The sequence below is a fragment of the Rattus norvegicus genome, chromosome 2 (genome assembly GCF_021556685.1).
Source record: "Rattus norvegicus strain SHRSP/BbbUtx chromosome 2, alternate assembly SHRSP_T2T, whole genome shotgun sequence".
In the NCBI taxonomy this organism is placed as follows: Eukaryota; Metazoa; Chordata; class Mammalia; order Rodentia; family Muridae; genus Rattus; species Rattus norvegicus.
In genome coordinates, this window is record NC_141535.1 from 213,283,159 (window position 1) to 213,299,415 (window position 16,257).

General features: G+C 39.3%; 1 protein-coding gene across 3 annotated transcripts in view; it reads right to left on the reverse strand.

The window, feature by feature from the left end:
• The window catches only part of Usp53 (ubiquitin specific peptidase 53), a 61,583-nt gene that overhangs the window by 23,042 nt on the left and 22,284 nt on the right, over positions 1-16,257 (reverse strand). For all 3 annotated transcript variants that reach the window (XM_087620499.1, XM_087620502.1, NM_001389268.1), the window contains 11 exon segments: positions 15,532-15,666; positions 14,367-14,480; positions 14,205-14,287; positions 12,304-12,409; positions 11,064-11,210; positions 10,225-10,374; positions 8,240-8,402; positions 7,631-7,783; positions 6,563-6,706; positions 4,430-5,162; positions 2,407-2,483 (listed from right to left, as the gene is read on the reverse strand). In XM_087620499.1, coding sequence (XP_087476625.1) covers positions 2,407-2,483; positions 4,430-5,162; positions 6,563-6,706; positions 7,631-7,783; positions 8,240-8,402; positions 10,225-10,374; positions 11,064-11,210; positions 12,304-12,409; positions 14,205-14,287; positions 14,367-14,480; positions 15,532-15,666 — 2,005 coding nt within the window.

A 16,257-nucleotide genomic window follows, 5' to 3' on the forward strand; every position in this document is an offset into this window, starting at 1 on the left:
TTAATTCAGTTCCAGCATTTATAAAACTCATGTTCCCATTCTTAAAATTAGGACCGCCTGAAGTGTTCCCATGGACAATGGCTGTGCGTAGAGGTCCAAGCGCCATTTCTAGTGTAAGATTTGAAGAGCCCAGAGATGATTCTGTGTTGTAAGCTCTTTTCATTCCTACAACTACACTCACCACATTTGTGAGACACTGACTGGGACCTGGGAAAACACTCCATGCTGACTCTCTGTATACATGTATGAATAAGGTATAAACTGTGACAGGACACTGAAGTCTTGGAGATAGTACCACTTGAAAGTGTGAGTTAATGCTGTCAAACTGACAGTAGAACCACTGAGGAAATACATCTCTAGACACATGCATGAAGCCTGAAGAACTGAGGCAGCACCATTCTGGACTGCACCCTGGACTGAGTAGGAGCACTCATCCTCCCCTGTTTCCTAACTGCAGATGCGGTGTGACTCGGCTCCCTCAAGCTCTCACCACCATGCCATCCTGGCCATGCTGAGCTTGCTGGGAACAGGCAGGACAATGTGACTTAAGTACTGACATTTCTACTTAGGACTCCATCTTACCTAAGCTGCCCAACTCCCCCTCTAAGCAACAATGGTTCCCCAAAACATAATACCTGTTCCTAACAACAGAAAGAACCAATAATTTGATTGGCTGGCCAAAAACACCTGGGAAAGTCCCTAATCTCCCAGTTCTGATTGGTAAACATTCCAACTGTAACTTAGCCCAGATGCCTGTGGGTTCTCTGCATATAAACCCTGCTTCAGCCCCAGTTGGGGCTGTCAGAAGAAACCAGTTTCCAAGTCCTGGTCTAGTGTCCTGATGGATCAGCAACTGCTTATGTGGTAATAGTAAAAAGATTTTGCTCTTTCAAGGTGTATTCTCTCTCCATCCTCACAGCGCATGATGGACACAGTGTGACAAGGTGTTTAATACTCTCAAACTATAAGCCAACGTAACTCAAGTTGCCTTATCAGGTATATCACAGCAACACTAAAATTAATACTGTAACCTTGAACCAGTATACCTGATTGATGATGTTTCCTTTTTCTCAGTACCTAATTAGCTAATCCCACCTTTTATAAGCCTTGGAGCATGAACATCCCTTATGGCAAAGAGCCCAGCTCTGGTTTTCCACTTGGGATAAGGGAATGCTCCGGTACCTTGGCCTCACTTTTGATTCACAATTTACAGTAGGGAGCCTATCTCTATGCTGGCCTCAGCTCTGGTTTGCCGTCTGAGGTTAGGGAGTGCTGAGACGCCAGTCTCCATCCTAGGTCATCCAGCAAGGTCAGGGTGTCAGTAGACTTGACAGGGTAACTGTGGCAGGCCCTCTGGCTCCCCACTGCTCATGCCCTCATCTTATCCCAACTGCCACAACCCCACAGTAGAGTACCAGCGACACACGCTAGATACAATTCCTGACACACAATTCAAAATATGGTCAAAACAAGTCAAAGAGGACATGCATTTATATTTAAGAACAAATAAATAAAACAAGAAAGTCAATCTGGAATATGAAAATAGAAGTCAATAAGGAAACAGAAATACTGAAGAAAAAACAGACTGGAATGATAGAAATGAAAAATACAATTGGTCAAATAAAGTTCAGTGAAAATCCCTGAATCATGTGGAGGACAGAACTTAAAGGCAGAGGAGAATAGGATCACTCAGATATATACACATGGACAATCTTGGGACACCATGAAAGGCAAAATTAAGGAATTATAAAGTTATTTAAAATATTATTTGCATTTATCCATTTGTTTTGTCTTACTCTACTGAATGGCCTCTGACATAACCATTCTTGTGTCTTAAATTCCTCAGTGCTGGAATTACAGGCACAAATCACCTGACAAAATAATTATTTTGGCCATGTAGGGTTTTCTAAGGTGTTCTGGATAGGCTTAGGTCAACTTGGCCCAAGCTAAAGTCATCTGAGAAGAGGGAGTGTATACTAAGAAAGAGGCCTCCAAAAACTCAGGCTGTAGGCAGGCCGATACAGCACTTTCTTAATCAGTGACTGATGGGGCTGGGACCAGCACATTGTGGGTGGTGCCATTCCTGGGCTGGTGGGCCTGAGTTCTATAACAAAGCTGGCTGCGCAGCCACAGGGAGGGAACGAGCAGCACCCTCCATGGCCTCTGCATCAGCTCAGGCCTCCAGGTTCCTGTCCTGTTTGAATTCCTGTCCTCACTTCTTTTGATGATAAAGAGTGATTTTTCTCCCCAAATTGCTTAGATCATGGTGTTTCATCACAGCAATAAAAATACTGACGAAGACAGAAGGTATATCATAAATATATTAAATATGCCCATACACAAACAATAAATTACTGTAATTCACTCTTCACAGCGACCCTCGAAGTATACTGGAGTGGTTTGTACCTTCTGGGAGGTCTTTGCTCTGATGAGATACACACTCCACACTGTCCGTGTTTGGGCTGTTCATCTTAATCTGCTCACTGAAAAATAAGACACACACACACCACGTGCTCGGTTACTGCGGGTTCTGTTAGCTCACCCTAAGGAGAAGAAGCACACGTGTTAAATGCTCTTATGCCAGCTGTGAAGACGGGGCACACACTTGTTTGCTGTTCGGCTTTGTTTATAGTTCAAGGTGACCTACAATCCGCAATCCCCTGCCTTGCCTCCGAAGCACTGCCTGCCTGCTGTGTACTCCTTCACTCCTAGCCTACAGCACTTGAATGAGGTACACTCTTCTTATGACAGGAAACTGAGCTGTAAGTCAAATTAATTTGCCCAATAATTAAAATGCAAGTTTATGTCTTTACAAAGTCCTGTTCTATTGTGTGTACTAGTACATTTCAAGAAGCATCATGAAATTTATAACACTAGGAAAAAAATCTCCTTTAATTCTTTATGGAATCAATCATTTTAATAGAGTATAAACAACTGATTCTTCTAAATCTGATTTTTCAAAATGAATCAATGTTGTCAAGCACTAGGTAAAATTGGGTATGCTTTTGAGAAATTAAAAACAGAAGAAAGTCGTAAGAGTGATATTAAGGAATCGGTTATTGGGGTTGGGGATTTAGCTCAGTGGTAGAGCGCAAGGCCCTGGGTTCGGTCCTTAGCTCCGGAAGAAAAAAAAAAAAAAAGAAATCGGTATTACACTGAGAACAAGCGTGCTTGAGAGATGACAGAGAAATCCAAATGCACTGTTGCTAACATCAGTAATAAAAATGTGTATTCAGAATTAATTAACTGATCACAAACTTGTCTGATTGAATTTTTTATATTTCCTTCCATGGAAATGGTTTGTAATAACAGAAATAACCTCAATTTTGAGATACAAGTGTCAGAGATGATAATTTATATCATATATATACGTATATATATACACACATGTATATATGGAAGAATTCAACAATCAACTTAAAACTAAGATACCAATTTAAGTCAACACTTTAAAGCCTATTGTAAAAAATTAATAGTTGAGGACTGGAGAGACAACTTAGTGGTGAAGAGTACTGATTGTTCTTTCAGAGGACCTGAGTTCAATTCCGAGCAATCGCATGGCAGCTCACAATTGTCTGTCACTCACAGGGTCCATCCCTCTTCTGGCTCCAGAAGGCCATGGGCAGATGTGGTGCCAGAGACACAAGCCAAACACCCACACACAAAATAAACAAATAAACTTATTTTTAAAAATCAAATTGATAATAATAAAAATAATGGCTGTACTTCTGTGGTTTTCAAGTTTCCTAAAACCACAGTCATTATTTTGGAGTTAGGAAATAACTATTTAAGTTGAAAATATGAAATCTCAAATAAGCTGAAGTTTTCCTAATAATTCATTGAACCCAAATCTATAAAATTACTTCAAATAATTAGCGAAAATGGGCAGTGACCACGGAGGATGAGGCTTGGAGGTAGACTGCTCACCTAGCATGAGCAAATGAATGCTGTTTAAGAAAGCCTAAGCCATTTGCCTAAGTTCAGGGCTGGAGAGATGGCTCAGTGGTTAAGAGCACTGACTTCCAGAGCTTCTGAGTTCAATTCCCAGCAACCACATGGTGGCTCACAACCATCTGTAATGGGATCCGATGCCCTCTTCTGGTGTGTCTGAAGACAGCTACAGTGTACTCAGATACATAAAATAAATAAAAATCTGTAATAAAAAAATTTCAAAGCAGAAAAAAACATTTTTAAAAAGAATAAGAAGGGTCTGGAGAGATGGCCCAGCAGTTAAAAGCACTTCTTGCTCTTCCAGAGGACCAGAATTCGGTTTCCAGCACCTGTATGAAGGTCACAAACAGTCTGTAACTCCAGCTCCAAGGGGCCCACTGACTTCCTCAGGCCTCCACAGGCACCCCCACAAACATGGTATATCCCCCCACACACAGACATATGATCAGTGAGGGAGAAACTGTTGACTGTGTATTACCTGAAGGCTTTACCACCACCGACATCCATGACTGCCCCACTTCCATCAATACCAGGAGAGTCCAAGCTAGCAGATCCATTACTGACATGATCGCTGCTCTCATACCCAGACTCTGTCCTCTGCATCTGCCAGCTGCTTCCAGGACCTCTGCTCTCGGCAGCGCCTGTGTTTTTCTCTGCTCCTTTCCCATTAGTTTCATGGGAACTTCTGCTTCCTGCCTCTTGTTTCATTTCATCTTCATATATGGTCATTAAGCCTTTTCGCTTTGGGTTTGCTTTTGGCCAGTTATTACAACTCTGGTCCTTGCTACACTTAGGTCTGTTCCCAATATCTGACTTCCGCCTTGGACTATGCTGCCTTTTCTCACTTTCACTAAAAACACTATCGACATTTAATGTTTCTCTCATGGGTTTCCAGCCTCGGTGGCGGCTTTTGGTCCTACTACCGTAGCTGCCTCCTTTGTCCCTTGAATCTTGGCTGCTGTCTGTATCATAACCAGTGCCACTGTCACTCTTAGCTTTGCCTGTTGTCTTCTCTCCAGGAACAAGAGGATTCTGGGATCTGCTTGAACTCATCACTTTTCCTGAGGAGGAGCTCTCAGAGGCAGCTCGGTCATGTTTACAAGGTCCTTTGCCTTGGCTGTGGTACAGATGGGGGTTCCCTTGTTGTCTAAAGCCATCTGAAGCAGGAGGTGAAGCAGACTTGAAAGACGACAGGTCTTCATCAACCACATCTTTAAAGAAATAACATAAGACACGTGAAATAATAATCCAAACACATTGCAAACTGATTTAGGATTACAGTGCATTGGGTGAAGTTAGGTGTGGTGGTGCACGCCTTTTCTATCAGTGCCTGGGAGGCTAAAACAGTGAAGCAAGAAGATTATGAGTTTGAAGCCGGCATGGGCTACATAGTAAGATCTTGTATCAAAGTCTACCCAACTAAACAAAAACAATGCCTTATCATTTATTTACAAATGAGAAATATTTATAAAATTAACTGGGCTTTAAAAAGACCTAGAAAGTAGATCATAAAAGGGTTTGTTTGTTTTTGGTAAAAGAATTAAGCATTTGGCTCACTTATAATTAACAACAATCATAAATATATTTCCCATGTTGGTGAAGATTTTCAAATTACGTTCAAGAACCAGACACACTGTCCCTTGGGTTGCAAGGTGCTGTCAGTCTTCCAGAAGACAACTGAGGGCATCTGTCCAAACCAGATACAGATATACCCTGAAGCAGTGTCCATCTCAGCAATGTCATGTCATACCCACACCCCAAAATATACACAAGGGTGTACATGACAGGACATCACTGTACCAAACCTCTGAGCTCAGCATTTAAAACACAGCGGAAAAGCTGTTATATCCATGAAAAGACCATAAAATCCAAAAAGGTTACATTTACAATGCACTCAAAGTTACCACATTAATAACAAACAAGTATGGGCAGTGGGAAACCTTCTGTAACTCTCCTCTTTGTTTTCAGCCCTGAGGATCAACTACAAAGCCTGAGCATGCTTGTGGGCAGGAGTTCTACCAAGAACTCTTACCCCTGGCCTTCCTTCTTAGTTTACGGTACTGTATGAGTGAGTGGCATTTGTAAATACCATAGAAATGAAAACATAAACACTAGTACGTTGGGACTGTTTTCTGAGAACAGCCCCCATAGGCTCATGTGTTTGAATGCTTGGTCCCCAGTTAGTAGAACAGTCTGAGAAGGATTAGGAGGTGTGTCCTTGTTGGAGGAGATGTGTCACTGTGATGTCCCCACCAGGCTCAGTTTCTGTCTTGCTGCTGCCTCTGGATCAGGACATAAAGCTCTCATCTACTGCTCCAGCACCACGCCTGCTGCTTCCTGCTGAAACTACAAGCAAATCCTGTTCCTTTATTAGACAAGAGTAACCCTGGTAATGGTGTCTCTTCCTAGCAACAGAACAGTAACTGAGCTATATCTTAAAATTACAATTAAGTAAGAGCTGGAAAAAAATTTCACGTTCATATTTAATAAAGTGGCATTCAAGAAATACTGAAAACATGTAAACATCTAAAATGTAGTATATAAATATACATAGTATACCAGGAAACTCCATTTTTAAATAGGATTTTCATGCTCTAAGTGCATAACTTACCTCTGTGCCGGCCTGTGTCTTTCCTCTGTCCCTTTTCTAACTCTTTTCGTTGAGAAGAAAGTGCATTTTTCTGTTCCATGGCTTTCAGAGCACATTCTCTGGAAATGTCTTTTATCTTTTCTCTTTGATCATGGCTTAACTTAACTGTAAAAGAAAAAAAAAACATCCTTATAATGATATACATTATTTTTCAAGTTGTTCAACAAAAATAAACCTTGAACTAAAAAAAAAAAAATCTAGACTTAAAACAGCATGGACCATAGAAGCAGGGGGAGGGGGGATGGGATGGGGGTTTCCAGAGGGGAAACCGGGAAAGGGGATAACATTTGAAATGTAAATAAAAAATCCAATAAAAATAAACAGCCACGGCCCACTGAAATGGCTCAGGGGGAGGGCACTTGTTGCTAAGCTGCCGACCTGAATACACTCCCTGGACTCATATAATAGAAAGAAAAAAATCAAGTCCCAAGTTGTCCTTTCACCTTCACATAGACACAGACAGACAGACAGACACACACACACACACACACACAGACACACACACACACACACACAGACACACACACACACACACACACACACAGACAAATGTCAAAAAACAAAGAACATATGAGCTCATTTTATGCTTAATTAATGTTCAGCATGATTTTTCTTGACACTGGAGACCCACGCTTTCTTTAAATGTTTTCTACAGTCCCTAACGCATGTGTAAGAAAAAGGATGGGAACTGCTGTGCTCTAAGTATTCTGACTTATGGAGGTCTCCAAGGTGGGCACCGTAACTATATCCAACTCGTGTAAGATATAAAGCCTAGAATAATGAAAAGCTGGCCGAAGTTTACAAAACTCGTGTGAACTCATGCTGTCTTGTTCCACTGCACAGACAATCTCAAACAGGTCAGTGGAATCCTAACTGAGAAACACATTCACAAAAAGACACAAATCTACCTAGCCTTGTCTCTTCACAGGCAGAGGAAGGCAGTTTAGCCTTTCTGTTCAGTTCTCACCAGGAGTTACAGGTTGCTCAGCTGTTCACACACCCTGCACACCGGACAGAGTAAAAACATACCTGGTGCTCTCCTTCCACTTGTCTGCACTTGGCTCCGATTAAAGGAGGAAATGTTATCACCTTGAAATTTGTGATTTTCTTTCTGCTTTATCTGACCACCAAATCCATTTTCCTTCAAATTATCTGGTTTATAAATGATAGGCTTTTCACATCCTTGAAAAGACAGTTAAAAACACATTATTTCTTTCTTTCTCATTAGAAGAAAAGATATTTAAGTCATTGTTCAGACATTTTTAATACCCCAGACAAAATAAGTTAATATCCTAGGGGTGACGTCACTCAGGGCTTTATTCGCTGTGTTTTGCTGCTTCAGACTTTTCTGGTTACTAAACATTTACCATCTCAGAATTCACTGACAGAAAGAGTTCCCTATAGCTTCTTCTGTGCTCTGGGTGCACCACATTGACCATACTGAGGAATTCCTAACAGCCTTCTGAGGCTACTGGGAGGGAAAGGTTTCTTTGAAAAGATCAACAAAACATAGTAAAATTATCCTGGATTTCAATTGGCTAAAACTCAATTTTAAAATATTCTCCACATTCCTCTTACATTCAGTAGCTAATTGTAATAAATGAAAAATATCAAAAATTACTTTTTAAAAGGAATTACCCATATTTTCTTCAACAGATTTGTAATGTGACCAGTGGACAACCTGCTTGAGTGCGTCCTCAGTAGAGACTGCTGTACCATCTGGGTTTGCATAAAACAGCAAAAGTGGCTGTAAGTGGCATCGGATGCACTTGGAGACCACATCTTTCCATCTGGTTCCGATCTTTAAAAGCAAAATCACAGTAAAGAAACATAAACCATTCCTGACGTCTGTAATATTAATAGGCAGAAACTGAATTAATTTACATTTCAAAGTACATTACAGAATCCTTGCTCTAAAACCTTCCCTCCTGTATACACACACACACACACACACACACACACACACACACACACACACACACACTCTCTCTCTCTCTCTCTCTCTCTCTCTCTCTCTCTCTCTCTCTCTCTCTCTCTCCCTCCCTCCCTCCCTTCCTCCCTCCCTCAAATTAAAAACAAACACAGGCTGTTTTCTCAAGTGGCTGCTCAATTCCTCAGTTTCATTATCCTTGCTAATTATGGTTTTAGTAATTCTTTTTGAGTTTAGTCAATATACTGAGTAAGTACTGGGATCCCGCCATGAACTCTGTGTATTTCTCAACAGCTGAGGATAAATAGAATGTAACAGAAAACATTTGTATACTTTAGCAAAGTCTTATTCATTTGTTAAAGAAAAATTGGTCATCTTGTTATTGTAGAGCTGTAAAATTTTATATTTTAATATTTTGAATACAGAGCTGGGGCTAAAGTTCAGTGGCAGAGACCACTTGCTTAGGATATATAGCGCTGTAAGCTTCAATCCCCTATACTAAAAACAAGTCAACCTAAGACATGCATTCTGGATACTGGCTCTATTACATATGTCAGACAAATACTCTCTTCCAGCCTCCAGCTTGTCATTTTATTCTAAGAACGTCTTACTAAAGGGCAAAAGTTTTATTAAATTTTGATGACCCCAATTTATCAGTATTCATTTTTTATGGCCTAAAAGATGTTCAGTGAATGCTATCTAAGAAATGTCTATGAAAACAATCAGAGTTGACAAATGGCCTTTGTTATGTGTTATGAAGAAAGTACATAAAGTTCCATACCACGTGCTTGTAAAACCTGTGGATTTCTAATTTTAAAACCAGTTTAACAGTTTATTAATAAAATTTCCAAAGCTAGTGAACTTTGAGAAGTGCTCACAAGATCAATTGCTTTCAACTTTCTCAGGTCTAAATCTGTTTTAGAACTCGTTTTTAAAACCTCAGATCCTTGGGCATCTACTAGGTAAGGAAGAATTCTAGAGTCCAGCCACAGTTTATTCAAAGACAAGCACCGAGTCAGCAGTGAACTGCTGGGCAAAAGCACCCGTGACAAGCTGACAACCCAGTTCTCATCAGGAAACCTTCATGGTGGGAGGAGAGCATCAGTTCATGTAAACTGTCCTGACTTCCCCTGCAGGGTGAGCCGCACATGCGCACACTCGCGCGCGCGTGTGCGCACACACACACACACACACACACATACATATGTATGTACAGACACGCACAGGCACACTACAGCATACATATCAAACAAATAACAGATAATTTTTAATAAGCCAGGTACAATGTGTTACACCTACAATTCCACACATAAGATGCTGAGATAGGAGGACTGCTGTGAGTTTAAGGCTATTTTAGCTACATATTAATTCTAGGTTAGAATGGTTTATAATGTGAGACACTGTTTCAAAAAGCAAACAAATAATTTATCAAAAGAACATATACCCAATTCCTTATTATATACACAAAACTGGAAAAACAGTGCCTCATTCTATCCCTACCCCCAAACTCATTACTCTAAAACTGGACTAGATTAAAACTTAAGTTTTAAAATAAACTAAAATTTAAAAAATTGCAATAGGTAGCTTATCCTTTAATCCATTACTCTAACAATTATGCCAGTACCGTATATATTGTTATGTACGTCTGTCGTGTGGAAGTCCCAATGGTTACTGCAGTCAGCACAGGTCTTACCTCCTTCACAAGTGCATCATCAAAAAACACCCACTTGGAGCTCTTGGTGTGAAACGCAAAGGCACAGTAGTGTCGGCTGGTGTAACAGATCATACCAACAAGGTGCAGTTCACTGTCTACGGCATTTTCATCAGTAACCCTGTAAAAAAGCTATTTAAAAATATTAATGTATATTTACTATTGTCTCTTTAAACTACGAATCATGCATCTAAATTATATGAAAATATTTCACCTACAGACTGGCTTTGATCCAACATTATTACTGAAGGTGCCACTGATACAGAACTGTCACAGAGCACTTTTAGTCTACAGAACCTCTAAGCTCCACAAATTGGATTCACCATGTATTAGTGCAGTAAGTTTCTCTAGCAACACAAAATTGACACTTTACTTATACTCCAAATGTAAGATGAATTATATATTCTTGATTAGATAGCACATTTGAAGAAACATTAAAATATCACTTAAAGTATAATTCTTTTTAATTGTAACAATAACAAAGTAAATTTAGAAAGGATCAATTTTAAAAAGCACACATGTATCAGGGAGATCAATACACAGATTGATTTTAAACCTTAAACCCTTTCTAGATTAGTATTTATGGTAACTAACATTGTCACCAATCATCACTCTAGGGTGAGAGGGCATGAGATGTGTTAGTTTATGATTGGAAGTCATTTCTAGTCTATGGAGAAAGGTATTCCACTTAGTCTGATTAGGCAAAATTATCTTCATCAAAGCACATCTGGATATCAATATTTCCTTTAAAAGATTTAGGTTGATGAATAAAACTAAGACCATCATGATATATAACATTTGAATGAAAGCAACTGTGATACCCCAGGAAGGTAGAGATGCGTGGCTAGACTTCGAACAACATCTTCAGTCAAGTCCGAGTGCTCAGAGTCCCAGACTAATCCAATTGTAACAATCTCTGGGCAATTCATTAAAACACGGCGGATTTTTATTTTTTGGCCACAGTTACTCTACAGAAGAACAAACACAAAAGGCAAGTTTTTAAATAATTAGTTACTATATATACCTTAGACAATTAAAAAAGTGTATCTGAAATTTGGTTTTTCAGTTTATTGGAAATTGGCTTATGATCAGCTGTTTGTCTTTACTGATTAAGCAAGACCTTAATTTTAACTCACTTGCTACTTTTAGATGTGTTAAAACAAATACTCATCCTGAACACAACAACAAAAAGCAGAAAAAAAAAAAACCCAGAAGGTTGTTAACAGCTGGTTGTGGTGTTTGTCAGGCTGTATGGCATTAGACTGTTTAAAAAAAAAAATCACTGAAGTTGTTTATAATATTATACAATAAAAAAAACCATTTGTCACAATTACTCAGAGCAACAGTGAGAGTAACATGAGTCCTCTGCAGTCATGGGACACTTTTCAGACCTCTGACAGACTTCAACCAACACATGATACTTTACATTTTTTAGTAAAGTGAGGTGGGCAGATCTCTGTGAGTTTGAGCCAGCCTGGTCTACTCAGTGAGTTCAGGCTGCCCAGGAATAAGACTGTCTCATAAAAAAAGGGAGTGGGGTTGCCCGGAGAGTTAGCTCAGTGTTTAAGAACACTTGCTGCTCTTAGAGGACCCAAGTTAAATCCTTCCCACCCACATGGTGGCTTACAATTATCTGTAACTCCAGTCCCTAAGGACTGAATGCCCTCTTCTGACCTGTGGCCACCATGTACACTTGGGTATACTTACAAATACATAAATATAAAACAATTTTTGAAAAAATGAACAATTTTGCAAAGCTAATAAGTTTTTGTCTTTATGGTGGTTCTTCTATGTTGCCCAGGCTTGTCACAGATCTGTGGCCTCAAATGATCTTGCCCTAATCTCCCAAGTAGCGAGGACTACAGGTGTGAGCATAAGTTAAAGAATTTTCACAATAACAGCACTAAGATAAATAGCTTATGTGATGTAAAGTCATCTCCAATATCATTAAATAACGATACATTTTATACATGTCCAATTAGTATTTACATGACAATTCTGAATGCCGAGTGTCAAGTTTATCAACATAGAAGCACACTAATGCTCTCCGACTACACTCACAGGGCACTTCCGGTAGTCATCTGCTGTATTTGCAGCTTGCAGCAAGTCTGCGAACATCTCTGGTTTAAATCGTTCATGCCTTTCCATCATTCTTTCAACTTCATTGCTGAAAAAAAACAAAAACAGTAGGAATTTTAATCTAGCCTAGCCTATGAACTTACAACAAGTGTATCAATCAATTTCACTTGAAAAATTGAGCATTAATATATTCTCATAGGTGTGCATTACTTTTCTATCTGAAAACGTAACCATATAGTGAAAAATTACTAAATATGGACGATATATGAAGAATTAAGACAAATATAGCACCATATTCGAGTACCCTTTCTATTTACTTATTTATTTACTTTTTGAGATATCATCCTTCTATTTAAGCTCACAATGGCCTAAACTTATTGAAATTCTCCCGCAGGCCCCAAACACTTAGGATTACAGATAAGTGTCACCTTGTCAGCTATACTTTTGTTTAGTACTTCCTGGATGAGGGTAAAGGTTCTATGTGGAAGTAATTCTAATATAAAGTTTTATTTATTCTATTAATTGACAAGAAGTTTGAATTTAAATTCTACTTGAGCAAACACAAATTGTAGAAAAGTATCTTTCCTTGGCCTAAAGTTGCCAGAGGTGGAGTTAAGCGTTTCAGCTAGAAGATGGCAGACTCCACCAGCAAATCTGCCTAAGTGCCTTTTGCTTGTTTTGTGAATACTAATGGCTTTTCTGAGCTGGGACAGACATTTTCCTACATTACTGGGGACTACCCCTCACATTGTAAAATAGCATGCAATTAAAACACCTGTGTAGGCATTTTCAAAGGAAGCTGTTACAGGTCACACGCCATCACTACTTTCTACTCTAGATCCTCTAACATACTGTACAAGTACACTAGAAAGCACTCAGTCTGATAAACATTCAAAGAACACATGATAATTTTACAAACTGATAGTATCCGAGTAATGATAAATTCTGTAATCAGACCTGGGTTTCCGTCTTAATCCATCCACCTAGGAGGTAGAGATTTACCAAATTAACCTCATAAAATTGATAAAGGACTTGAAGTAACTTTGATTAACAAATGTAGCATAAGATCTACGACAGAGTTTGCCTCTTATCCAGCTGTTTCACAGAGAGGGAGAGGGAAGGAGCCGGCAGATAGGCAGGCAGTAAGCATGCCAAACTTTTAAGGTGACTGTTGAGGTCTCACATACAATAAACTAAGGTTATATGCATGTTTCTCTTTTTTCTCACCTTACCCTAGCTTTTATCACTATAAAGGAGACAATGGTAGAAAAAGGCCAATACAAAGGGAGCATCATAGTAAAGATGACGACATCTTGCACAGTTCATTTACCAATGAGTTTCTCATTTTAAGTCATTTTCCCAGTTCCAGAGGTCTGCTATAAATATAAGATATAAATCCTGTACATTGCATTATATAATGCATTTAGTCTGAAATGATCTAAAATCTGAAATTTGAGGGTTATCATATCATATCATATCATGTTACGAATGGTAAACTCTAACCCTAAGTTTATGTGATGGCTCCACCTAAGTGTAGGCTCACTACATATACGTCATCAAATTAGTGTTAGATTATATGCATGCTATATAAACAAATAAATTCCATATTAGCCTTAGGTTCCACAAAAAACATGCTACATTACATATATGCAAGTATTCCAAACCTAAATTTGAAACATTAGTCAAGCACTCCAGGTAACCTATATTAAGCTAAATTCTAAGCTTTTAGCTGAGAAAGCTAACTCCTGGGCTCTCTTATTAAAGCATGTTCAATAGTGTCAGAAAGGAAACTCCATCCTATGCTACAATTTTACAGAATAAAGGCTCAACGTGTTTAGATGTGCTCCTGGCTTCTTCGTTAAATGTTCTTGGAGAGGTCTTACCACAGGGCTGTTGTAGAAATGTACCGCACGAATTCTGTGAAGGGCAGAGGGTCTGAGGACGCTCCACAGCTGCGGCACACACACTGCAGTTAAAGACATACGCTTAATCTCTCATCGCGAAACAGAGGTCTAGCATCTAAACAAATAACTACGGCATTTCACCTGTTCATACAGAGTCATGGCAAACTTCTGATGAGTCACACACGATTTAGAGGTGCACATGTCTGCATCCCTGTTTGGCGCCAGGTGAAAATGAATTCTTGCCAGTATATTTTCCTAATCAAAAAAATTAAAAAAAAACCACAAGTGAAATAAGTTTCTGATCTTGCAGAGAACACCTTAATATGTAATTATTTTTAACTGAACATTTTCCAAAGTGTAAATACAGAAATGTCATAACTGCTAGTTTTTCAATTCTCCTTTCTAATCACTGCAAATGTTCAAGAATTTACCTTTTGCAATGCTAGCTTTAAAAAAAAATCCATGAACAAACTTTAAAGCATTATTTTCAATACCAATTACAATGGATGATATGTAGAATTCAGTATCAGAAACTGAATTTCTTACATTCCCAGCATTCTCATATTAAGTAAAAAAAAAAGTGTCAAACTTAGGAACACTGGCAACATCATTTCAGACAATGGCTCTCATTGGCCTGGAGCATACCAATTAAGCTAATGAATGTGTGTGTGTGTGTGTGTGTGTGTGTGTGTGTGTGTGTGTGTGTCACAGAGAGCGAGAGCGAGAGAGCGAGAGATCGAGAGAGCGAGAGAGCGAGAGAGAGAGAGAGAGAGAGAGAGAGAGAGAGACACACTCCATATATAGATATCATATGCCCACATCTAAGACTCATGGATCACTGATAGGGTGTCAAGACTGTTAAGACCCACAAATAGTGGATAACTACAAGAAATCATTGCCTTTTAGACACAGCAGAAGAGTTGCACATACGAACTCAGAGGTTTTGATAGCATACTCAAATCCTGTGCAAACTGAAGCTAGATCAAATCTCAGCACAGAAAGGGGAGATGTGCATAAAATTCCACCCTTAGCCATACAGATTTGGCAACAGTCAGCTGCTGGGAGAGGAAGAGACAGTTTCCTCCAAAAGTGTAGCTTCTGGTAAGTAATCTACTCTCCAGTGGAACAACACATCCCAAATACTTTGGGCAACACAAACTGGTCTTTGAAGGATGAATAAAATATAGAGAGACACTGACCCATTCTGACATTTTTTCATTTATATTTTTATTTGTTTTCAAATTTGTATCACACAAGGAATTGAAACTATTCTCCTGAGTTCTTACGGTTTGTCAGAGACACTTACAAAGCACTCGGCAGCATCGTCCATGAGGCCAAGCTGAAATCTCTGCTCATCTTTGAAGCTCTCTGCAAGAGCATGCCTTATGTTATCTGACGGAAGTGCTTTTTCTCGACTGTGTTGAAATTGTGCAAATATTGTCTAGAAATCAAAAATATATCAGTAGGTCGAAAGCAAACAACTTTACAGACACATAAATAATTTCACCACAACATAAACAGTAAACCCATATGCAGAAATAAATCAAGAACAGCCTAGTCCTAAAATTCTGTATCAAGTTAACAAGCTGGCTAGCCTGACTTCTCATGGAGGTCCACATTCAGCTAGAGACCTGCTCAAAACACAACATGGAGAATGACCGAGGGAAACACACTACAGCCAAGTGCACCCTTCCCACCTTTAATTCCCAGAACAAATTTGAGTCCTCATGCTTGCACAGCAAACACTAAGCCATCCTTCCCTCCTCTGGGACAGACCTACTTTGAAGCCAACAGAACTCCCCTTACCTCTGAGGCCCAGCTCTACCACTCTCTTGTTCAAAATGCTTCTGGTGCCCAGACTTTTTTGGTATTCACTAAACAACATTTTGAAGTTGTTTCTCTGTCTACCTGGAAGGTTCTCCCACAAGGCAGTTTAGTGAAACTCAATCACCTTTTTGAGGTCTTGAGTCAATTGTGAACCTTTTGGTGAGGTTTTTCTCGCTCCTTAATACTTCCTAGTTTTCCCTGGCTA